At 27.9% G+C, this 26,856-nt stretch overlaps 1 protein-coding gene across 2 annotated transcripts in view; it reads left to right on the top strand.

Annotated features, from left to right (window-relative positions):
- LOC129960594 (uncharacterized) overlaps window positions 1-10,260 on the top strand; it is a 201,011-nt gene extending 190,751 nt beyond the window's left edge. For both annotated transcript variants that reach the window (XM_056074093.1, XM_056074092.1), the window contains one exon: window positions 9,995-10,260. In XM_056074093.1, coding sequence (XP_055930068.1) covers window positions 9,995-10,070 — 76 coding nt within the window. In that variant the 3' untranslated portion in view covers window positions 10,071-10,260. The remainder of the gene's footprint in view (window positions 1-9,994) is intronic.
- Window positions 10,261-26,856: the final 16,596 nt, after the last annotated feature.

Here is a 26,856-nt window from a genome sequence, read left to right as displayed (position 1 = left end):
TCTACAAAATACTAAGGATCTCCTTACCAGTGTCTTTCAAATGAACAGCAAAATACCAAGAATCTCCTTACCAGTGTCTTTCGATGAAAACTCAGGAAATATATATATATTTCCTGAGTTCTCAATACTTTTTTTCGTACATTTTTAAACAAATTTTAATTAGTCAGAATTAATAATCTGGATTTATATATTGATATTTTAAATTAAATGATTAAGTATTAATTAATTTTCTTTCTAAGCAAAAAAGTTCTTTCGATATGAACTTTCCTTCTCGGAAGCAGTCAGTATTGATCTACGCCTTCGCTTCGTATAGAAAAATGGATCAAGATCTCTTATCTTGTTTACACGGATCTTAATTTCTGAAGTGTTTCTCTAGGCGATGTCTTTTGTTATTCTAGGCTATCGAATTACTAGTCTTGTACTGTTTTCCATAGAAAGTTTATTTTGATACTAAAGGAAACATATAATTAGAAATATAAAAAATTCCTTAATAGACATTTGCTGTTCATATTTTTCCTCAATGCTTAAATTCATGTTGAAATTTCCTTATTACTAAGTATAATTTAACTCGACTTCATTAAAATTAGTAAAAACGAAAATTTGAAATCTGTTATTCGCTCACTAACTAAAGTATTAGAATTTCTGAAATTGTATAACGTTGTTGTTTTCGTACAGAATGAAGTGTTTTAATATTTTCAAAACCTAGGAAGCAGTGAATGTATCAAATTAAACAAATTTAGTTTATGTATGAGAATAAATAAGATATAAATTGATCCCAATATTTCTCAATATTGCCAAATTATTATAAATTTAATTATTATAAGTATTAAAAAGGAACAAAATAATAAAAGATCCCTGTAAAAAGTATAAAATGTTTATATATTATATATATAAGATGCATATTTACTTCTCAGAAAGCGTAAATCGGTTCATCATGTAAAATATTCTTTAACAGCAAAGAGTCGTTTGAAACTCGCATAATGCCATTCAAATTCAATAAAATTGCTTTGCTGACGATTTGATAATGGAAACTAAATAAACCTAAATAAATATTCAATATTTTTCTTCCCCCAAATTCCTCTTCATTTTAGCTACAAAGTTACAAATTTAAGCTTTATTAAGCTACAAAACTTTTATATAGTCTTCTCTAAAACTTTCATATTATTAGTATTATTTTATTTTATTTCCTTGACATTTCGTGTTTTTTTTTCCATTTTTATCTCTACCCTCCCCCATTATTCTTAAAAAGCTTCTTTATACATATTTTAACCACCCGTAATATTTTACCCATGAATTCATGGACATCCCTTGTATACATATATATTAAAATACATTCATTAATGCATTAAAAATTGAAAAATTATTTTTCATAAAAAATTTGAAAATCAAAATAAAATCCTAAAAGCATGAGTTGCTGAAAAAACACCACGAGGAAATTAAATCAATTTATTAATTTCACAAAAACAAAATTCCAAAATAATATTTAAAATGTAAAAGATATTATAAATGTAATTCAAATTCCAATGTATTTAGAGTAAGCATTTCTATCTGCACCTTAACGTTTGCAATTTTGTTTCGATATCCATAATTTTGATAAACATATATTTTCTGATTTTAGTACATTAATAAAAGTGTAATTAATCTTTTTTTTTAATTTTATTTTATTAAGAAAACCTTTTATTTGGACATTTAAAATATCAGTATTCATAATAGAAATTAATTTTTAATTTTGATTTTAAGTAAGAAACTTTAAAATTTAATTTCACTTTGGTCTAAAATGTTCCAATGATTGTATCATATGAAATCAGTTATGGGCAGTATATAGCTTGGCTTTTAAAATTTCAAATGGAATGAGAATTTTCATTAGAAGCACTTGTTTTTCTGTATTAAAATATTTCTAAGATGTTAAAATTTTGTAAAATACTCGGGTACACGTAAAGCAGAGTCGTAGAATTAAGACAGTACAGTTACTGTATTTTCTGTATTAAATTTACTGAAGATCTGTGATAAACTGATGTCAGAATCATCTCGGGTACAAGGTGAAAGAGTCACAGAATTGCCACTCGATTATACTTTAGTTTCACATGGAATCCCAACACAAATCTGACAGGTGTTAAATGAGGCACAGATTCAGGTATTTTTACTTTGTTGTGATTTTTATATTTAGAGCATGGCGTGCAAGCTAACATGAAGTAGATAGTTTTGAAACAGAACATGTTGCTAAGAAATTGAATAAAGACTGGATATTCTAAATACAGTAAGTATCCATTGCCAATTTTAGAGAACAAAAAAATAACGTTTTAGACCAATTTTCGGCATTTGCTGCATCTTTCAGGTAAGTGGTACTTATTTCGTATCCTGTTTTCCTGGTTTCCTTTTTTATTCATTATTTTCCTTTAAACAGTGTATGTTCTACTTACATTCTTCTAATAGAACTCCTTATTATACAATATGATTATTTCAAGATATATTTTGCAATGCATTGACCGCTCAATGACACACTAAATAGCTGATAAAATGATGCATCCTTGAGATCATTTACGCAATTCTTACATAGCTGACGAAATGTATTCGTGGGTTTCTTTTCAACTATTTATAGTGGATTGGACATTCACAGCATTTCCATGGTTGAAAACTCAATATTGGTTTCTTAATGTGATGAATTTTCTTTCACTTTTTGAGTTTTTCATTTCCAGCCCTTATATCACTTTTTTTTTAGAAAAAATATGAGTAGAAATGAAATAAAATTCTTTTTTTTTTCACAAACAATCTTTAAAATTGATCTAGGAAATTTTTAATAGGATTATTCGATCTATTTTTAACAATAAACAGTAGTGCTAGTTTAACCTAAGGAAAGACAGTTTTTCAGTTTTGTAGCTCGCGAATCTTGTATTAAATAACAGAATTCATTAGATTTTTTTTTTCTGTTTAGTTGAAAATATTTTATGTAATTAATTGTTTAAAATGCAACTTTCGTGACTTTTAACTGTATGCGAGATGCATAATGCCAAATAGGATTTTTATGCCAATAAACAATACTTCATTCAATTAATCAATCGACCTTAACATAACTCCTCAAACTAAAAAAAATAAATCATTGTTCTAGTTTTAATCCGTTTTTTTTTCTGAAATAGTCTTTGAGTAAATATATTCCTAAAAACGTTTACATTCTCATGCTCTAATAGTTAGTATTTAAATTATATATTGTCAATTCACTAGTCTGCGGGATTTTCAGCGTGTCTTAATTTTTCTAAATATTTTTATCATGTGCTAATTTTTCATATATAATCATTTCGTTCGTTATTCTTTGCAATCCACCTAGACTAAGTTAACTAAAAAATGCCAATTATTAAATCACCGAGCTAGAATTTCAATATAACTTTTACTCTTTTTATTTAGTCTGCATCTAATATTTACAAATTATTTAAATAAATTTAAAAAAATTCTTACCTGTGTAGAAGTGAGCTAACTTCGGTATTTGTTAAATGTATTTGAATAGTAATACCTGCAAAAGAATAATTTTTAGTGCGTTTTTACAAATGACTGTTTGAAAAATCTAACATCGCAAAGGATACTATAATTTAGCATACTATGCAAATTTAAAAAAATTTTAGTACAATTCATTTATAATGTTATTTTTTCTTTGTTCATATAGCATATATAAAACACAGAATATTAAAGTATTGTTTACAAAAATCAAAAATGAAATAACTAAAATTTCTAATATAAATAGTGCCTATTTTAAAATTAAAAAAAACAATTACAAAACATACAATTGCTAAATAAAAAGAGTTTTTAATTACTCTGAAAGCTATTTTAATTGTAAAATACAGATGGGAAAAATATACTTTTAGGTTTTCAAAAAGTTTGGAATAAGTCATATTTTTTTTCATGCACCTGAAGGTTTAGTAGCATATGCGTTTATTTTTTATATGTTCATAAAAATATCGCAATATGATCGGAATTCGAAATACTTCACATGTAAGAAACACGAATGAAAATGCAATCATCAAATAATATTTAATTATGTAAATTAAAAGAATTGTGAGCTTCTCATCTGGAATAAAAGCCCAGATCGCTGATTTATTTGTTTAACAATTATAACCATTAAATATTTCCACGTAACTTCCACCCTAAATCATTTTACTTATATATAAAAACAATAGAGGAAACCATGAAAAGCTACTTCCATCTTGTCTTAGTGTTTCGGTTTATATGAACGATAGAGAAACCACAAAAATTAAAACCTACACGGTGACGAACGCAACCCGGTCAAGATTCTGCAACTGATTAAACAAATAAAAAGTATAAAGGGAATCGGGAATGTAAAGTTGTAATAATTAATCAAAAAAGTCATTTAAGATATTTTACAAAAAAGATTTAAGATATAAATTCAATAACAGCAGTCTGCAAATTTTAATTTGATAATGGATTTATCTTGGAATATGAAGTTGCCGTTAGGATTTCGAAATTGTTCGACACATGTGAAATTCAAGCAAACAAAACAATTTTTGATCAATCAATGTTCGATTGATTGAAATCAAAGTTTAAAGTTACTTAAAATTCAGACTATACATATTCTCATGATGACTATACATATATACATATATTCTCATATAGGGATATTTCGAGATAAATATGAAGCATCAAAGAAAGAACCATTTGATTATTTTATTACACAAGAACATTAAGGTTGCCTTTTATGTATTGTTTGCTTTTCTGACGTTTTTATTTAATAAAAAAAAGAAAATCAATTACTTATTTATAATATATTGCTTCATACTCATTGTTAAATATTCTTTTACACCTGTGATCAGCGCCTTGTTGTTTTAAGATACTGTATTGTTTTTTTTAATATGTATCTAAATGACTGATATTATTTAAAGTATCTGATGTAATGACTTCAAATTCACCACCAAATTCAACACTTCAATTCAATTTTTTTTAAATAAACATTAGGTATACAAAACAAAAGATAACAAAATATAAAGTCTAGGTATGAAAAATATGTGCACTATCACCAATTATCTACGGACACTGTTAAACTGAAATGCAGAATTGCAGCAACTGTTCCATTCATCAAGCTAGAATTTCAAAATAAGGTCTATCTTAAATTAATTTAGAGAAAAACTACGAGCCCACAAGATTTGACATGGAAGTTGCAGTCATTTATTTTAATCGTTTTCTCATTTGAACTCGTTTCGATCATTTGTTGAGCAAGCCTAGACTTTCTGAATATAAGTTAACGAGCTTTAATGCGATTTCAGAGAAAAGTCGTCTTGTATACCCAATCAAATTGGACTAGCTATTGATCGTATATCCTTACCTTCTAGGAAGTGGGAGTTTAGAGCATGATTTCCAACTCGTGCGTTTCACTTGTCAAGATTAAAAACAACGAGATTAATTCCAAAAAACATGGGGCAGTTTCGAAACATAAATCTTATCTCCCAAATCACTAATTTCTTTTTTAAATCATAGAGTATTTCAAATTCTCCTGCTTTGTTAGATGTCGTTTTGAAATACGAATAATCGTGATATGATGATACGAATAATCGTGAAATACGAATAATGGTACGAAATACGAATATGATGGTATGAAATACGAATAATGGTACGAAATACAAATATGATGGTATGAAATACGAATATGATGATATGATACGAATAATCATGCTTCTCAAAAATTAATGAATATTTCAAAATGAGAATGAGATAATAAAAAAGAACCAGAACCATTTTTAATTAAACAAGGGCATTATAAAAGTTAATGATAAAGTGTAACCCAGATGTTTTTGTATAGTAGTAAAAATTAACTGCTTTATTTTATCGCTCCATGTTCATTTTGAGAAATCCCCTTATTTTTAAGAGCATTGAATTAACTGGCATATTGATCCGAAGTAAACAAGGATTTTAGAAACATCAGAAGAATAATTTATGAGCAAGTTAGCCGTGAACTGAAATTCATCATCAATCACCTACTCAAATAGGCGTAAGAATGCTGTTCCTTTTAAAGTTTTTCTAAAGAAAACAGATCACTATTCAAGTGAAAATCCCAACATGATGTCTATACGAGTTCGTGACGAGAAAAAAAAGGCTTGATATTCTATGCATTTCTTGAACGTTCTTCTAGAATTTCAAAATTTTGTTGCAATTTTAAGAATTGCCTATTCATGGCGCACTTGAGAATGAGAGAGAGAAAGTGTATGATATGAAATAATGTGAAAATATCTGAAAAAGCAATACTTCGGAAAACTTTTAAAAAAAACAAGAAATAGGACTTTTGTAGAGTTGAAATGATTTCATATTTAAAAGTACCAGACATTGGTTATTCATTCAAATTAAAATTTTTACTTTCTCGTGCATGATGCATACAAAAAGAAAATATTGCAATCATCAAATAGTTAGAAGAATTTTTGACGAATCTCAACTTTCAGACCTTTCTGAGTTCGGAAAGCACTTTTATCGAATTTCATTTATCTGTGAACACGATAACTCAAAAATATTTTGAGCTAGACGGATGAAATCTGGTATATGCTCTTTACACCCAATTTTAAGATTTCTATTGGATTTTGCACGAAACCAATTTGGAAGATGCATATCTGCCCTCATGTCTAAATATAAATTAACACAATAATTACAAAACGAATAGAACTAAATGGATGAAATTTGATATAGATATTTAACATTTAAAGTGTAGGGATGTATCAAATTTGGAGCCAAATTTGTCAAGAGACTATCGGTCTGTACTTTCTCAAGCATGTAAATCTGAAGTTCAATAGTGCAATGACTTAAACATATGAAATTTGGTATGCGAATTTCTGATTAAAATTCTGTGTCAGATTTTGGTTTTAATCGGTTAGAAAATACGTATTCGATTTTCGAATACTTGTGTATTTACAGCTTCTCAGCTCTTAGTCAAAAAAAAAAAAAAAAAAAAAAAAGAGTTTCAAAATTTCCATGCTAATTTTCACTTTTTCGTAACTATGTTCGCCAATGGCGTGGAGTTTAGTACATTTATACACAAGTAAATTTATTAAAGAATATGTGAAAAAGTTTCGGTTTAACCACTTCTTCTGGTTTCTTCTTATATGTTTCAATAAATATTTATAAATTGATTTCTTAAGAGTGAAAAGTCTACAGAAGAGAGGGAATGCTTTTTGTTTCTATTAATTATGATATATTCGCTGTATCAAATCATAATTATTTAATAATTCTGGTGTTCAGTACCTTCACTCGAAAGTTTATTTCTACATCATGGATGTAATTTATACAGTAACAATTGGATGAAAAAGTAAATTATATAAGGGAATCAATTGTGAATAAATAAATATAAACGTTTGAAAAAGAGGCAACAAATTCACATATTTATTAAAGGAAGTGCGATCATCATCTTCAATGCACATCAGGCAGTGGCATGGTAAGAATTGACAAATTCTCTCGATCACACTACATTTCATGTTTGTGACATTAAAAACAATTCGAAAACGAGGATTTGAAGGATTTAAACATTCGAGATTCTTAGGGTAATCCCACAAATAGAATAACGAATATGAATTTATTATTTCTATATTTTATTTTTCGCACGTTCCATAATGTTCGGCATCATGCGCCTACTATTTCCAACAGTTTTCAATTTCTATATGACAAAGTGTTACTCATTATCATAATTAATATTCGGTCTATATTTTTAATCACCTATACGAGAAAAAATGAAATTTAAAAGCTATTGCTTTCTTTTAAATGATTTTATTGTAAAGGAATGACGATAATGATGGTGTGAATTATTTACTGATGAGCAGAAAATTTCAAAGCCTGAATTGCTTATTGGAAATTGCATTAGACTTATGTCTGTTTGATTCTCTGGTATGTCTATTATTAACTTACAGATAGGGAAAAATTTTAGTTAACAATACATGTTGTTAACTGTTTATCTACGGTTTTTTGGAGTAATATTTTAGATTTAAATTGCGATTTTCTATTTATAAAACTCCATTGTGCAGCATTGTATCTACGTTGATAACTTTGCAGTATTTACAAGTGCTTTCTGAAATCAAGAAAGGAATTGGATTCAAACCTTATGTAAATGTACTAGATTTCAAATTCAAAATTCTAAAATATACATGCCTTACTTCTTCGATCCCTCTAAATAGGAATGATTCAGATTTTAATTATATCATTTTAAAATGCTTCCAAAATATGTTCACGATCATTTATTTTAGGACAATTTAAAATATATATCTTCGTGTTACCAAGCCATAGAATCGAAGATAAAAAAAAAAGGAAGTCTACAACTTATGGAAACTTTTTAGATGGGGTACATCAATGGATCTAATTTACTCAATCAAGAAAGTTTTGAAATAAAGCTTACTTTGAGCGTATATTCATATGTTTCTAGTTAGTTAGAACAAGGAAGAAAGGCAGTAAAAAACATTATTCAAATTAAATAATGAGCAGCAAAAATATTTATTACAAATCATCTGAACAAATCTGTCAGGGATCTTAAAACTGATTAAGCTAAACGCCATTTACTCAATTCTCTCGGTCCTTTCTTATCAGTCTTTCCATAGATTGTAGTAGCCTTTTTATTCTAAGTGTTTTGGCGGAGCAGCTGCAACGCATTCCTAGCATTCAATCGCCTAGAATCAACCCCAAACTTCGACTTCGTTCCAAATTTAAATCGATTTGATTGAGAAAAAGTTTTTAGAGTGTTTTCTTCGATCTGCCAGCTGATACTGTTTCTTATGGGTTTCGTTGAATTTCTAAGGAAGTTTCGCCTAAGCAATCATTTCCTCTTATTTTTCCTTTGACGAACCAAGCCAATAAATCAAACTGACAAAATTTGTTTTTTAAAAAACACAAATAGAAAAAATTGTACAATACAAATGAAAATAAAAAAGTTATTTTGAGGTAATTTGACTGCATTAAAACGACTAACATGATACGAAATATATCATTTCAGGAAATCTCTAAGATTTCACAATATTGACAATGATAATTCAGACGTAAAATTAGAATTAACATTATCTGATATAATATATTGTTACCAACAGTTAAAATAACTCAAATCAGAAATCAAATTGAAAGGATGAAACATGAAACATTTCTGCGAGTCATTTGATGGATTATTTTGCAATCATGTATATGAAGGTAATTTGCATTATTGAGTTTGGGCAAGTCTTTCTTTTGTTACAGAGAAATGGATGGCATTAGAATAATTGAATATTATTAAGAGTATTAATATACGGCTTAATAATAGTAATTATAGTGGGTAATTGCTCTTTTAATGATACACAAGCAGCATTCCCTTGCTTTTAAAAACAACTTCCACGTCTTATCTAAAGAATACTTTTTCTTATTTCCAGACATATAATAACCCTGGAAAACCAGAGACATTAATTTCCCATAGTTCGTTGTTGAAATAAATGCTCGAAAGATTGTTTGCTGTCTTTTCTTCATGCCCTGTTATTATCAATCTTTGGTTCTCCTTTTTCTTAAAATAGACCAGAGAGCATGCGATGCCTTTTACTTCGAAATTAATTATCTGTTATTATTTCATTCTTTTTTTATAACTGTATATGATACTCGTTTCAGGTATTATTATGTTGCGTTTATTTTCAGAATCCAATCCTAAAACTTGAACAATACTTTACTCTGCAGCTTCATATTAGAAAGCTATTTTAATTCAAAGAGTGGGGCATCAGAGAATTTCATTAATATTCTTTTTTGCAGTTTTACAGGTCAAATTAGAAGAAATTTGATATTTTGTGTGAAGAAATTAGAATCATAATGGAATCAATCCATGGTTATGTGATACACGATGAATATGATTCGTCAATTTAATTTTTGAATCCACTACTCATCTTGCAATATGAAGGCATTAAAGACGTTATACAATATGAACAGTGAGGTTTGACGTGCATTCTGGCATCTAAAGAATGTACTTTATTGCGTATAATGAAAATACTAATTTTTGTTAATGTTTTCTTTTTTATAGGACAAAGGAATGCAGTCCCATACGGAGCTTATCTTTGATTCAAGCACAGCGTGCGATTGATATGAGTGTACTGTAAGAGTTTGTTGTGAATCAACAGCAATTCTGATCCGATTTCTGCTCCTTTTATTAAATAGAAGATCATAAATGGCAAATATATCTATTGTATGTACCAGTTTCAAAGAGAAGGAACATCATTAAAAAACTGTTTTCAAGAAAAGTAATTTACGAAACTGTACAGATTATTATTCTTGGCTTTGAAAATTCACAAGAATATAAAAATTACTCATTAGTCATAAGCTTTCGAAATTCTTGTCATGTGTGATTCTTGTCATGTTAGTTGGATATTTTTATCAACTAAAATATCTTTCTTACTATTACTTATATTCAAATTTTTGTTAGAGGATTTGTATAACATAAAGCTTTCAAATCTTGTGAGAAACGTTATATGGTCATAAATTTTCCTACAAATTTTCCTAGAATTTTCTGTAAAACTGACGTTTTGTAAAATAAAATCAGTACAGTATATGACAGATACCTGGTGAATGATGAATGCTTAATGAAGCTATATACATAATAAATGTAAAATATTTATATCTTAGACACCCTCCCAATCCCCTCCTTTAGAATATTTTTAACATTCGTCAGATGTCTTTTATTTATTTGTTTTCGGATAACTTACTTTTAGTGTTTAGAATGTGTGTAATTAGCCAAAACTTTGATATATGTAATTAACGATCGCCATAGAAATATGATATTAAGCATGAAGCTACTGCTTTTTCTTCAAGTGTTAGTGCATTTAGAATATTCGTAATTACTAATTATTGATAGTTAGTAAAATAACACATAAAAGTCGATATGTATTTATTGTAGAAATGTCCATGATATTTTGTTTTGGAGCACTTTGTTCTGAAATAAAAGGGAAAATATCAGAGAAGAAGAAATTAAATAGATGTTTGTTACTTTTGAAATCGAAAACTGAGGTTGCTTTTAAATGAATGAGTAATGCCTAAATTTGACTCTATCCCTTCCAAGTAAGAATAAATAAAAGATGAAACAAAACCAATAATGCTGTTCTCGATGTAAAAGCTGCAAGTGTTTTTAATAACTGAGATAAAAATGTAAAATAATTTGGCATTTTCATCATGATAAAGTTTTATAAATAGATTTTGATTTGGCACTTTTTTTTAAAAAAAATTTGTTTATTCCATTTACAAATTCCGTTATTTGTTAATTATCGATTATAGAGCTCGCAATTTAGGATAAAAATTCCTAATTAAAAAATGCAATAATTTAGCAATAATAATAAAAATATTTTATTTATTGCCCTGCTTGCTATTCTCAACAAAATATCGCCAGTTGAAAAAATAAAGTTTTCAAAATACAGAGCCTTATAAAACAACAAATATATTTTGTTAATTCATATTGTGTATGTACATTAGTGTCATAATTTTTGCTGATACTTCAGAGGAATATTAGATATGAGGATGATAAAATATGATAAAAGCAAATGAAATAAATTTCTTATCAATGAAACGAGTATCAAGATTTTGAACATTTAAGCTATATTTATTTTTTGTTTCATTTAGTTAATTATTAATTATAATTTCCTTTATTTCTATAAGTTTTATCACTCAGAAACAAAGAACACAATATTAGAAATAAAGAATACCAACTCATTTTCATACATAGTATTGAAATAATGTGGTTGACGTTTGTTTCGATGACGTCACGTAACAATATATTTTGAGACACAAACGAATAAATTTCTTTTTAAAACATTTGTAATAAAGCAAAGAATTTAAGATACTGAACAAAATTGTTATTTATTTATATAAACAAATATGTATTTTTCTTTTATATGATTCAGTTTCTTTCTCACTAGAAAATTGATAATGTGAATTAATTTTTATTTATTAAAATGTTGAAATTTCTTTGTAAATATGAAACAAATTTTCACACAGTAAAAAATTTAGGAAATATAGTTTAATTCAGCAAAAATTTTGGAGCAAATATGATTTACATGCATCAATCTGCGATTCAGTTCATTTTTGATTTTTGATTTCATTTGATTTTTTTTCGGAATATTAATTATGTTTCATACTTAGTAAAATAATTAGTATCATTTTCAATTGTGATTTATTACAAAAACAGCAAAAAAATCCAATCATATCAAAATTTTAGAGAACTAGAATAACAAACGTATATATACTCAAAATGGCCTTGACTTATAAAAAAATGTGAAGAGTAGAGTTTTATTTCTTATTCGGCAATTTTAAAAAATAATTATTTATTCTTCTTAAAAAGATGTTGAATCTACAGTGCATGAAAAATATATTGTTGAAATGCGGGAAAACATTCGATGTGCTATATCATTCTGAAAGTTTTATATTATGCTCTACAAGATTATTAACATAGCTGAAGAGTAAAAATTCATCGAAATCAAACGAATAGGACAAAAATGATATTATATATATATATATATATATATATATATATATACTAGATGATATTTTAATACGAAATGTAAATATCAGGAGTGTATTGATGTTTGTGCTAAAACAGTTTTGTTTGATTAATTGTGCATAATGATATAACTGTGGCGTAAAATAATCCTCCATCGCAATTTATGTATTGAATAAATGTTATAGTTTTGTATATATAATAGATAATTCTTTACTGTAAAGTTTAAATATGAAATATTCAATGATACTTGTGTTAAAACTTTTATTGTATACATACCTCTGTAATGAATAGCTATACATGTCTATGCAAAGAATACTTATTCTTACCCATGAAATAATACCTATGTAAAGAATATCTATTCTCACCCATGAAAGAATACCTATGCAAATCTCTGAAAAGAGTACTTATGCAAATATTATACATTCCTGTAAAAGAATAACTATACAAAGAATATTTATACACCCCTATGCAAAGAATAGCTACCCATACCTATGCAAGAATAGCTACCCATACCTATGCAAGGAATATGTGTACACTTCTACGGAGATAATTCCTAGGCATACCTATGCAAAGTATACTTACGTATACTTGAGCAAAGAATACCTACTCAAACGTATGCAAAGAATACCTGCACATACCTATGCAAAGAATACTTGTACATATCGATGTTATTAGAAATATTTTGATTAATTCTGTTAGAAATATTTTGAGAAATTAATTTAAGCATTCATTGTTTGCTATAAATTATAGGATTTACTTTTGCTTACTGTGATTGTATGCTCTGTAAATTATTACTGTAATAAAATTATAAATGTTTACAAATAAAATAAAACTTTATCAATATTCTTGTAATTTTTTTACAAATGAACACTGTAACTAAATTCGATAAAAATCAAATATTTGCCCCTTTTTTCACCCCATTTCACTTTTTTCATTTTCATTTAAATATCATAGTGGCTTTAGTCTCGGAAAAATTTCAAATATTTTAAGGATATACCTGATAATTTTGGGTCTCATTTCTTGCATAATCTGAATAAAATCTCTCATTGAAATATATTATAAGGTTAGATAGTAGGTGAAAACATCACAATATTAGAACATTGTTATAAGTAAAAGGATAAACTGCTGCTGATAGTTTCAAAAGAAAATAATAAAAACAAAAATAATAATATTAGCGGGAAAAAAAAACTTCTATTAGGTATATAAAATAAAAAATTCAAAACTTTGAATTTTCTTCATATTTATTTTTGAAAAAGATCATTCTTACTACATTAGCATTTATCCAGTAGATTTCAAATAAAGAGGGGAAACTCAGTTTAATATCTATCTATTGATAAAATTGAAATGCAATTCTAAATTCCACCAAATGCAATAAGAAAATCAAAGTAAGATTATTGCATCGCATTTTAATTACTTCATGCTGAGGAGAATAACGAATCGATATGACGTAGTGCCACTTCTTGTGAAATATACGATTTGACCGAAAAGAGTTACAGAACATTGAGAAATAGATTTCTCTGACACCTGTTGCAGTGCTGTGTTCGCTGAAACAGGCTATTGATTAAATGGGGATAAACGAGAGCTTCACACCAGAAGGTTAGGGAAGAGCAATAAGTCTTACAACTAAAACGTCCTTTATCTGATTGGATAAGGCTATAATCGGAATCATTTAAAAGAGAAAGGGCTTAAGTATTGAGTTGCAAATCGTTTCTCAGATGAAAGCTACAAACAAAGAGAGAATTTATAGAATTCCAACGTGAGATTTAAGCGACCCAATGGAACCCCGAAATCTCGAATGTATACGAGAAAAGATGAAGATGAGTTTTAATAAATAGTAATATAAATAAACATAGATTAAATATAGTTAATAACGTTTCGCCAAAAAATATTTTTTTTATTGCAAAGCTTTCTAAACAAGGTGAATAGACTCTTCACGAGTTAGCTTAGATGTATGTTGGTGCAATAAAACATCAAAGTATACACCCGTCAGGTTACTCAGGATACTTATTTACTTTTTGAAAAGTTTTCAACGATTTTGATGCAAAATATTTCATTAAAAATCCTTAATATGACACTGTATTTACAGAGTTTTCGCTGTCTTTTTAAAACACATCTTGTGCATTTATGGTACTACAGACGATTTAAAATTTTCTTATAAAGAATGTTGCGATTTTTAAAAAAATCTAATATTGATCATGAATGGAAACTTTGTTTTATAAGACTTTTATTCTTCATCTTTATTAATATAAATATCTAGGATTTAATTTATAAAGTAAAAACAAATTAGCCTCAGTTTTTACTAAAAATAAGGAATTAATATTTGTAATTATTTATTTAATATTTTTAAAGAAAAACTTTCCAACTCTTATTTAAAATGACATCAAGAAAACTAGTTTTTTCATTGCATTACTGAGGTAAAAATTAGCTGATACTAATTTTTTAAAATAATTTTTAACTATTATTTTAATATTTTATTGGTTAACTTGTACCTATACTGTAGACCATTGGCTAGTTACAAAAGGAAATTTAATTTTTTTCCCAGGATCTTAAAACTGAAGACAAGAATTCATGATAGTAAGAATCCTAAAAATTTTCGAAAATCACGAGAAACACTAAAGAAATATAATAGCCCAATAATTAATATAGCGATAAGAAAAAGAAAAAAAAAAAGTTCAAATTTAATGCAAAAAAAAAATTCTGTTTTAAAACTTCTCGTATCTCAAAATAATAATAAAGTGGAATCTCGTAGACAGAGTATAATTCATTTCGAATCTTACTGGTAATGCGAAATACTCTTTAAGTGAAATAATTTTTTTTACCGTAGGAATCCATGTAAAATAGGACAATGCGCTCCATTCAGAAAAAAAAAAATACTTAAAAAATTCTAATAACGTAATTTATTATTTATAATGCATGCTTTGTTACAAGAAAATTGTCTAAAGATATATACATTTGGTTGCACTTCAAAAGTTCGGTAAAAATGTGACATAGCGTTGTCGTTGAATAAATCTATAGCGCGCACAGCTACTGCCTTGTCACGGTGAGGCTTTTCTATAAACGATACAATAATTGCCTATGCTTTCACCGTCTCCCTTATTTCACTGGAAGGTCTTTGCTTTGTTGCGTTTATTATTTCTTCCTCTCCTGACCAAATCTTCTTCTGTAGCTTTTTGCTGTAAAACAGAATGCAGCTGCATAAGCTCTTCGGTAGTTCTGGCTATGTTCTTCCTGCTCATGAATATCGTTGCTATAACATTAGTCAGAAACAAAATCTCGCAGATTAAGACACCACAAGCACTTACTCAATTCCCTCGGAGTCAAGTTCGACAACGCTATCCGACCAAAATTTCTTCCATGTAGATATAATTCAAACAAAGCCTTAATACAGACTGATACAAATTAAACTAGCTTGTGATGTCACGGTGTTTATTCACAGGTAGTTATGCGGAGCATCTCTTATTAAGAAGGTTACTTTTTTACATTTTGTTTTGCTTTTTATGCGGATCGTACTGAGATACTCGTTAAGTGAGGTTTTATTGTATTCCTAAAACATTCGCTTTAGCCTAGGAAATTGTATTACATGTAGAAACAGAAAACTGCTCTATTTATTCTATAGACTTTAATTTCAGTTACTTATATTAAAACTTTTAATCTGAAATGTATAATGTTTAGCTAACCCCCTCAATTACCGTAAAAGTTTAAATTTCTACGCTTAAAATATTGAAATTTCATTAGGCTCTTTAAAAAATACTTGCAAAAACCTATTTCACAAAAAGTTCTGAAAACATTATACATAATGCAAAATTTAGTACTTACAAAATTAAAGAAACAATGCAGGTAGCTATATTTATAAGTAGATACTTGGAGATGTAGTATATTTACTAAACTTCTATTTTTGACTCGTTTATTGCATAAATATCTTTAAAAGAATTTTTAAAAAATTATTTCCGATGATGTCTCTAACGTTGTCAAATGGTAGTTCAATTTAAATTCCAAAATTGCATTTGAAACCTGGTGCAATGAATTCAGTATTTAATTATGATTATAAAAAAGATAGAATTCCAATAAATTAATTAAATTTTTCTTCAATAATCAATTTAAATTTTCTTTTATAGCTGTCAGTTATAAAAGGATGTAATCTTATTTCATAGATTTAAATTCTTTGTAGTAATTAATTTACTTCGTTAGTTCTTTCTATAACTTCACTCCAAAACGTCTTATCAAAAAACAATTTTGAAACGACATTATTTACCCACGTGATAATATTTTAATCATAAAAATTAATAAAATTGTTCATTTTTTTAATCGTTGATAAGTTTAGCATGAAAACTTTGTACAAGCGAAAAATGCTCATTTTAGTCAATTAAGAATGATGCAAACGATTTCCAATTTTTGTCATGTTTACCAAAGTAGAATTTTTTAAAACGATGTACCGATTTGGAAAAAAAAAAAAAAGAAAGAAAGAAAGAAAGAAAAGCTCTCGTTATAACGATCATATGAAAATGACAGCTTAATCGAAAATTTGCTATATTTTTGTCGGTTGATTAACAATCAATGAAAGTGTTATTGAGGATAAAAAAAATTTTTCAATAGAAAAGAATTTTGAATTTTAGCTTATAATTTGAGTTGTTCCAACGCAGTGATAATAAAATAGGTAGCGTTATTGGAAGGATTCTTTCTTGTTGTAACTTATTTTCAGTTCGATTTATTTCAAAAAATGAACTTTTGTTTAATGGTCTCAAATGCTTTTGTAACAGTAAAATAATATTTGACTGCTGGCGCAAATTGGAAAATAATAAATATTTTATCTATAAATAAGTATTGTAAATAATTGTCAAGGTGAGCTTACCAATTTATACGGTATTTTTATTTTCTTAATATAATTTTCCCTTTTATATCTCATGTAATGCTGTAATTAAAAATCCATATGAAATATTATGGACTTAGTTTTTTTAATATGATGTAATTATTCTTTAATATCAGTTATAAGATTTAAAAATATATCAACCACTTAGATATTCTTTTATTTTTATAATGAGTTTTTAAATTGAATTCTTCATTAAAAATTTTTTTTTAAAAATCATATATTTAAAACGCACTACGGATATCGAAATAAAAGGCAACGTTTTAATGGGAAATTTATGAAATCTAACAGTTTTTAACAAATTAAGAGAATGGGCGCACTTTCAAGCGTACACAATACAATCATTTTTTTGTTATATTTTGAATTTTCCTGTTATAGCCATTAACCGCAAAGCTAACTTCAATTATAAGGAAATAACATCAAACTTGCTTTTCTTCCATACACAATTACCGTCACAACGTTTATAGAATAAGTTTTCTTTTATCTGTTGCATAATTTTTTTTCATTGCTGCGTATTACATTTAAAAACCACTTATTTTTTACTTAGTATATAAAATCTATTTCACAGCGTTTAAGTAAAATTAATTCATTACACTTAATTTTCTAAATAAATGTCATTCATCTAAATAGCCGTACTTAGTATATATAAAAATATTTTTACACTAGAATTATTTTTCTGCGATTGATTTCTTTATTCTTCTATTGAAAAAAATTTCATTATTTGACATCATTACCCAGTTGGAAAGATTAAGATTCACCGATTTGTTCATATATACTTATAAATCAGTCTATAGAAACACTAGGACTAATTGATCTAGCACTTCGTAATTTTGAACTACGATCAGATGCCGAGAATAACACCTGAGCTGGCACTTCCCCAAAGCAAACTATACCTTTGTGAGGACATTTGGCCCTCAAGGATTAATGTGCACCAGACTAACTTACACAGAGATTCTTCGGTAAAATCTGATCTCAAGTTTGAAACCTCCCAGTCTCGATGCCGAAACCTTCCCATCGGACTACTGCGGACAAGACTAACTAGTTAATGGAGTCAAATAAATCACACATTTTACTGAGAATATCATCTGATCTTTAGATTACTGTGCACTATACCGAAATGCTACATTGGTACCGAATGTGTTTAAGCAGTTGCAAGCAATTTTCAAATTAATTGCTATTAGTGATTTTATAGCAAAGTTTTGTAGCAGTTTCAAATATTCTAAAGTGAATCGTCAATAAGGGTATTACAATTTTAAAATTTTAAATGTGAAACAGTCAAATGTTAATTTTCGGCATATGCTATATTGGGCATATTCTATATATAAAATTGAAAGCAGACACTTTAAGGAGAGTCTTGAAAAGAAATTATGTTTTTTGAAATATAATTTTTGAAACAACTATATTCCTTTTCTTTTCTGACGAAATTTAGCAACATTGCAAAAATTATCTCAGAAATGTATTATTGTGAGAAGTCTAACAAGTTAGATAATAGATAATGAAGTTTCATTCCACAAGAAACCACGTAACACAGATAACAAAACACAACCGGAGTGTAAACAAACATAGTATTTGCAGAAATCGACTATACACTAGAAACCAGCAAAGCGACCTGCATTTTTACTCTATAAAAACGAAGTTAAATAGCATCATAGTGTTATAATCTCAACAATCAACAACTAGAGAGCTCGCTTTATGATCAATAATCTAAAGAAAGAATTCACTCGATCAAATTGCTTTTCCTCTCTCGTTTTATAAAGTCTACGAGAAAGGATATCGAATTTTTTCTAAGGACCTAAGGATCCACGAATCTTGGCACTTAATAGAATCGTCATAGTGCCTGCATTTTTTGAGAATTTTTATTTATGTCACAAACAACGGGATTATTGACCCAGTTCTAGTAAAAATCTATAACTGTCTTTTTCTTATTATGAAAGTAATTGCGGAGGGTGATAATTATAGATTCGAAGCAATTTGATTCTATGAAATTAGCGCTGTGCATTAAACGTGTATCACGAGATATTAAATAGTACATTAGAATTACATAGATTGATTTGAATTTGAGTTTCGTCATAAATTAGTTTTCTTTTTATTTCGAATCAGAACTTGTGAGTCATAAATAATGTACTCAAAAGGAAACCATACAATCATTCGAGGGATATTTCTGTTAATTAAAAACTTTGTCTTCTTTATATTTACCTAATCCGGATCTTATTCAATTTTCTCCATTACTCCTTCTTGAATACTGACTTTTAAATTATTTTATTGCCTTCAACAATCTTTTTCATCCAACAAATATAACCCCTTCATTAAACGATGATGTCCCTTCATGAAATAATGAATTCCAAATATATTCATGTAAATAAACATCTTACAGCTCAGTTTAAACTTTTTATCCCCGGCTCGCTTAATTCTCAATAACTGTTTTCAATTCTTATTGATATAATTACCATTACTATATGATTGAAGACCATATGATTATTGTGTAACAATGTTTTTAAGATAATAATACCTGCAATTCTCGTACATTATCGAAGTTGTTAACAATTTTGCTAGTTACTAAACAATCATTCGTTCAATGTTATTTGCATTATATCAACAATATTTTTTTCACATTACAAAAATGGTTACCTATTGAAAATACAGGCATTTTCCTTGTCTCATTGTACTAATTAAAATGAAAAAAAAATTATTATTGAAACTTGTTTTTATTTGTTATCACTTTGTTTTTCATGGAATAGTGGGCGAGAATTCATCTGAAGTCATTTGTTATGATGAAAAAGAAGCTGTATTCACTATTTTTTAATAATTTTCTCCTAATATGAGAATCCTGTTTCCCATATTGCATTTCCTAATCAAAAGCAATATGATTAGGAAACATATTGCTTTTGCTTTGATTTTAGGGAGACGGAAGCCGAATTTTAGACACCACAAGTGTAGTAGAAAGTTAGTTGCAATGATAATAATAAACAGACATAATTAAATGAGTTTCACTTTCAAAATTTCCAGAAGCGTGTTGTGTATTGACTGCCTTTGAAAGTATTTAATCTTCGAGGCATATATTTAACAATCTTAAACGAGGGATTAATTCTATTTCTCTTACCACATAAAGACGCCTGGAACATTTTACGAGTGTGAATATTTTTTTTTCATTTTATGCTTTAAAAATTTTATAAGGATTAACAAAACAAAGCTAGATGTATTTTGAAATATTAGGAAGAAATTCAAGTTATAGAATATTTCCACAGTTGCAGACAAAATGCATTTTGAGACAATGAAATACAAATTGTTATCATGAAATCCATATATCGATTGATTTTATACAATAATGCAATGTATTTGCCTATGTTAAAAATCCTGATTATTAAAAATTTTTTAACCGCGTGAAATTCATTTTAGAAGAGACACGTTTTTTTTTATGCAGATATGTTATTAATTAAGCAAAAATGCAAGAGGAATTTAAATTAGAGGAAGAAATCATCAGCATTTAAGGAAGAAATATAACTAATGCGGCAAATTTCATTAAATTAAATAATATAATAAAACGTATGGTAAGAGCAATTTAAATAATTTATTAGTCTCAATCAAGAATTCATACTCTTCAAAAATGAGGCATGTTGTACGAAGAAATTTTATTCTTCATTTTTTCATAAGCATCGAATAATGAGATACAGATCTTATACTTCTTTAGACAATCTTCAATGATCTTTTTTTAGTAGAGAATTACAGTTTTTCGAAATTAATGTCACTGAAGCGCAATCAGAAAGAACACCTTTAATATATTTTTTGAAGAACATATTTCAACTAGATACTTTGAAAAATCAACCAATAAAATTTATGTTGATATTCTATTAAAATGCTCTATTTTCTGAAAAACTGCCAACAACTGAAACTTTCCAAGTCAAATGAAAACTCATTCAGTGATTAAAACTGTTACGACATAGAAAATAGTTCACAAAAGCGAGATTCTTGTTAAAAGGGAATGATCACATATGTACTTTAAATCTGGGAGTTGTTTGGATTTAAAGTTTATTCAAGACCTTTTTTGGTACAATCTGATGTTGAATTTAATGAAAGTTTTCGAACAATGTCTGAAGCAAAAAAATTGAAATTATTTATTAATTTAAATGTTGATCATTATACGCATAAAAACCAACGATCATTATACTTTGTATATATATATATATATACGCAACATAAACACACTTTTACAATCAAAGGGATTTAAATAAAGAAGTATCTCTTAATTTAAAAAAAGCTAATTTAATCTTCCCATTTTTATGCATTTTATTCACAGTAAATTATGCAATTTTAGGATGTTTTAATTTCAAAACTACCCCTATAAAAAGAGCCCATTGTTATCATGGCCCAATTTTAATTTTAAAATCGTTTGAGTTAGGCACATAGTTCGAATTACAAAAATGCGTTAAATGATGTAAAAAATTATATATTATGTTTTTAGAAACAATATATAATGAGAAAAATTACTTAGTAAATTTCTATAAAGTCTTCTGACCCTTCGATTTTCGGTCATTTCCGATGTTTGCCTTATCGAAGAAAAACCATTCAATGAATTCCGTTTTCTCGAGATGACTGCTGATTGGTCTAAAATAATAAAATGTAAATTTTCATAACTCTCTCAGTTTCTATCCAAAAAAATTGGCACTTGTTTTTAAAAAGAAATGCTAATTTACCAAGAATATTTTATTAAATATATTAAATAGGATCTGGGGATTATGCAAAAAGTATTCGTAATTTTTTCAGCTAAACATTTATTGACTTTAAAAACACAAAATATAAATATTTACGCCATTTAAAACATTTCACCGACTGAAAGAAACTGTATATCACTAACGTTTTAGAAATTAGTTTTAGACCCAAGCTAAGCAAGAATGTATATGGAAAATTATAAGAAATATCAAAAATATGTAATTTTCACTAAGAAATTAATTTAATAATTTACGAATACTTTTTCTTTTTATAAATAATTATTTATCATATTATTCTTATAAAGACTCAAGATATTTTAAAATGTTGCATTGTTTTTGTACGATTTGAAATTTATCCTACTGCTGGAGAAACTAAGCCGGCGCTTTGTAATGTTAACAAAAGCTTTTAATTAGAATTACAAAGAAATCGAATATAATTATGCGTTACTTAAGAAACATCAACTACTATAACTTAACATTAATGCTGTAAATATCATTAAAATAATTCTGTTAGTTTTGAATTAAAATGCCAAATGTAAATGCAAAAAATAATCTAATGCATTTTCAAGATGTTTAAAATGTTGTTCAAAATACAAGACAACATTTGACAAAATTTAATATAGTTGAAATTTAATATGGTAGAGAGTTAAGACGAAATATTTATATCGACCCCACATGTTGTATATATATATCATCGTCTTAAAAATAAATTCTTGAGGATTTTAAAATTCCAAGAAAAACACGAAGTTTCATTACATGAAACTTAGGTAAAAAAAGAGAACAGTTAGAAATATTATCATCTGAAAGTCTAGTCTGTTAAATTAAATAATTCTTAAGCAAAAAACATTTTACTCTCCGAAGCGTTAGAAACGTTAAACTACTTAAGTTATTTATTTTTTTAAGGAAAAGTTAATAAACACTAAGAAAAAAATTATCACATTTTAAAAACTAAATAACAATTCATGTTTCAGAAATTTCAGAAGTCAGTGTCATATATTTTAATGACCATTTGAATTTAATTACCAAGAAAATTAATGAGTTTCTCAAAAGCATCCCAGCGATAACAGCTCAATTAATGAAATTCTTATTTTTTTATTAAGAGATCAGAATTTTTTTTCTCTTCTGAAAAAAATAAATATTTTCAAGTGATTTCATTTTGCAGTATTGTTTTTATTTTTATATTTTTCAGTTAATATCTTCTGACTGCAAAAAATCACTTTCTCGTCGTTATTTTAAAAAAGAAGGATAATAAGTGTTTGTCTTCTTATCCACGATGTGCGAAATGTTAGTAAACACCTTCTAATATTTTCAAAACTAATTAACAGCCAAAGGATGCCCTTTTTCTCAAATTTTGGGTTTTTTTTAGGATATTAATTGTTTTTAATCTGTTGACAAAACGCTACCACATTTTTTTTAGTGCCCTTCATAAGAAATTTTTTGGCAAGTAGGGACTCCGAAATTAGATTTCATTTTATTTGGATTAAGTAAAGGTATACTAATTATATGTATGGTGGATGTCCTGTAAAGTCTAGGTTTGAAGTTGAAGTGTACCTCAAGGCTATCGAATTTTCGATGAACTAACAACAATAGAAAATGAACTCTTAACTTCTATGGGGTGAAGATATAAAAAAAAATGTGCAAAATTGTTGATTTGCTTAATTTGATTAATTTTACTATGTTCAATAGTTAAGCAATTATAGGAAAATGAAAATTTCTACCTCTCTCATTTTTCTCTTTCAGAGTTGGAGGACCCATTTAGGAATTCATCCAATAATTTCATCTTTCCTATAACATATCAATGGCTAAAATTACTGTAGCTGTCTTGTTTACAAGATAATGCGGGCAGAGCATTACACTCATACATAACTTTGGCACGAGGGATTGTTTTGGATCTTAAGAATCTGATCTGAAAAGTTAAGCAGAAATTTTCGGGAGGAAAAGTAATAGTAGGAAAATGAAAATTTCTACCTCTCTCATTTTTCTCCTTCAGAGTTGGAGGACCCATTTAGGAATTCATCCAATAATTTCATCTTTCCTATAACATATCAATGGCTAAAATAACTGTAGCTGTATTGTTTACAAGATAATGCGGGCAGAGCATTACACTCATACATAACTTTGGCACGAGGGATTGTTTTGGATCTTAAGAATCTGATCTGAAAAGTTAAGCAGAAATTTTCGGGAGGAAAAGTAATAGTAGGAAAATGAAAATTTCTACCTCTCTCATTTTTCTCCTTCAGAGTTGGAGGACCCATTTAGGAATTCATCCAATAATTTCATCTTTCCTATAACATATCAATGGCTAAAATAACTGTAGCTGTATTGTTTACAAGATAATGCGGGCAGAGCATTACACTCATACATAACTTTGGCACGAGGGATTGTTTTGGATCTTAAGAATCTGATCTGAAAAGTTAAGCAGAAATTTTCGGGAGGAAAAGTAATAGTAGGAAAATGAAAATTTCTACCTCTCTCATTTTTCTCCTTCAGAGTTGGAGGACCCATTTAGGAATTCATCCAATAATTTCATCTTTCCTATAACATATCAATGGCTAAAATAACTGTAGCTGTATTGTTTACAAGATAATGCGGGCAGAGCATTACACTCATACATAACTTTGGCACGAGGGATTGTTTTGGATCTTAAGAATCTGATCTGAAAAGTTAAGCAGACATTTTCGGGAGGAAAAGTAATAGTAGGAAAATGAAAATTTCTACTTCTCTCTACCATATTTCTCCTTCAAAGCTGGAGGAACCATTTAGGAATTCATCCAATATTTTAACCCTTCCTGTCACATATCAAAGGCTGAAACTACTGTAGCTGTTGTGTTCACAAGATAATGTGGGCAAAGCATGACAGTCATATATAACTTTCAAACGAGGTATAGTTTTGGTCCTATCTGAAGAGTTCAGCAGAAATTTTTAGAAGGAAAAGTTACGAGAATTATTGCAGTAAGTAGATATCTTGAAAAGAAACCACATGACTCTCTGAACAATGAACATTTTGAATATTTCAAAAGCCTATTTTTTTAATAAAAGAAATCTTAACTAGGAATTAATTTTTAAGCATTACTAGTGGTAAATTTTACCTTTCTCAATTGCTTTAAGAATAATTATCAAATAATTTATTGGTTTTGAAATTATATATAATACTTGTAAATTAAATTTAAAGAAATGAGCATTTATTGGCACAATCTTCGTTACATAATAAATTGCACATGAAAACGTCGTCGAATATGATTTTAAAAAATTATGTTTCTCATAAACAATCATCTTTATTTTCTTTAGTTAACGGCTGAAGTAATGATTACGTGGGTGAGTTTAGATGCTAAAAAAATGTTTTGTACTGATTATGATTTTCAAAGAATAGGAATTTTTATCCGATTCGGTTTGGTATATTTCTTAAGGACAATATACTTTTTGCGATTGTACGCAGATAGATCTGCGAATGTATAAAGATTGTACATAGAAAAAACTATTATTGTTTTTATCATTCGGATATTAATGTCAAATATTATTACACTTCCATGCGAGTTTTTACATTCCGTCAGTAACAATGGGGATGAGACTTAAGGTAGTAGTATGTACCAAGCATACACATCTTCACAAATAGTTAAAACACTCATCAAATGACTGACATTTTGGATAACATCACAAATGAAGTTTTTTCAATGAAGTTTCGTTTGAAAAAAAAATGAATCTTCCTTGTATTGGTTTGCTAATGAAATTTCGTGGAACATGATTTTTGGCGATTCATCGCTTGAAACAATTACACACACTTTCGTACATATCGAGTTTTTACATTCCGTCAGTAACAATGGGGATGAGACTTAAGGTAGTAGTATGTACCAAGCATACACATCTTCACAAATAGTTAAAACACTCATCAAATGACTGACATTTTGGATAACATCACAAATGAAGTTTTTTCAATGAAGTGTCGTTTGAAAAAAAAATGAATCTTCCTTGTATTGGTTTGCTAATGAAATTTCGTGGAACATGATTTTTGGCGATTCATCGCTTGAAACAATTACACACACTTTCGTACATATCTATTATGGATAACGGAAGATTAAGTAAACATCGAGTGTAACTATGGTTGGTTATTTTATGAAGTTAGAAGTATGAACATTAGTTACACATATTTTTCGTTTAATGAAAAAATATTGGTATTTTTTTTTCTTTGAAATAAAATAAAGTGAAGTTGGCTTTTTTTATTTATTACAAAACGATTGAAATTAATTTTCCATCTGAAAATCGCACCAGAAGTTAAAGTATGCATATGTGCAGAGAAAAGTTTGCATTATGTAGAACTGAGATCCCCCAAAATTGTTTTATATAAGCAACAAAGCGTTCTAGATATGCAAAGCACAACTTACGAGATTGTTTTCCGTGAATTATAAACAATATGCTTTTGTATTATTAATTATCTTTTAACATCGCTTCCCTGCCATGTTAGTCTCATTGCTAGGAAATGATATTTATAAGAATTCCAGAAGTATGCTTAATGTATTCTAGGTTGAAACGCCCCAACATTGGCGACAAATTTGTCGGCGATTGGGAGATTTCGATTACAAAAATGGTTCTGAAAATTGCAAGAATTATAGCTCTCTCAATTTTCTGTATTATGAATTGATTCCTCTACAGAACTCTATGAGATATTATTCTGTCGGAAAACATATATAAACTCGAGAACCTGAAATGATTCATTCATTCATTCTCTCTCCGGAGTGTTTATTGTAGAGCGAGGTCTCCAATTTTCGCTGATCGCTAATTACTGTTTTTTAATTAGTGTTTGGTTGTTCGTTTGAGACGTGAGTTCCTACACC

The sequence above is a fragment of the Argiope bruennichi genome, chromosome X2 (assembly GCF_947563725.1).
Source record: "Argiope bruennichi chromosome X2, qqArgBrue1.1, whole genome shotgun sequence".
Lineage (NCBI taxonomy): Eukaryota > Metazoa > Arthropoda > Arachnida > Araneae > Araneidae > Argiope > Argiope bruennichi.
The sequence above is the reverse complement of the archived record's forward strand: the minus strand, read 5'-3'. Positions and strand labels throughout refer to the sequence as shown.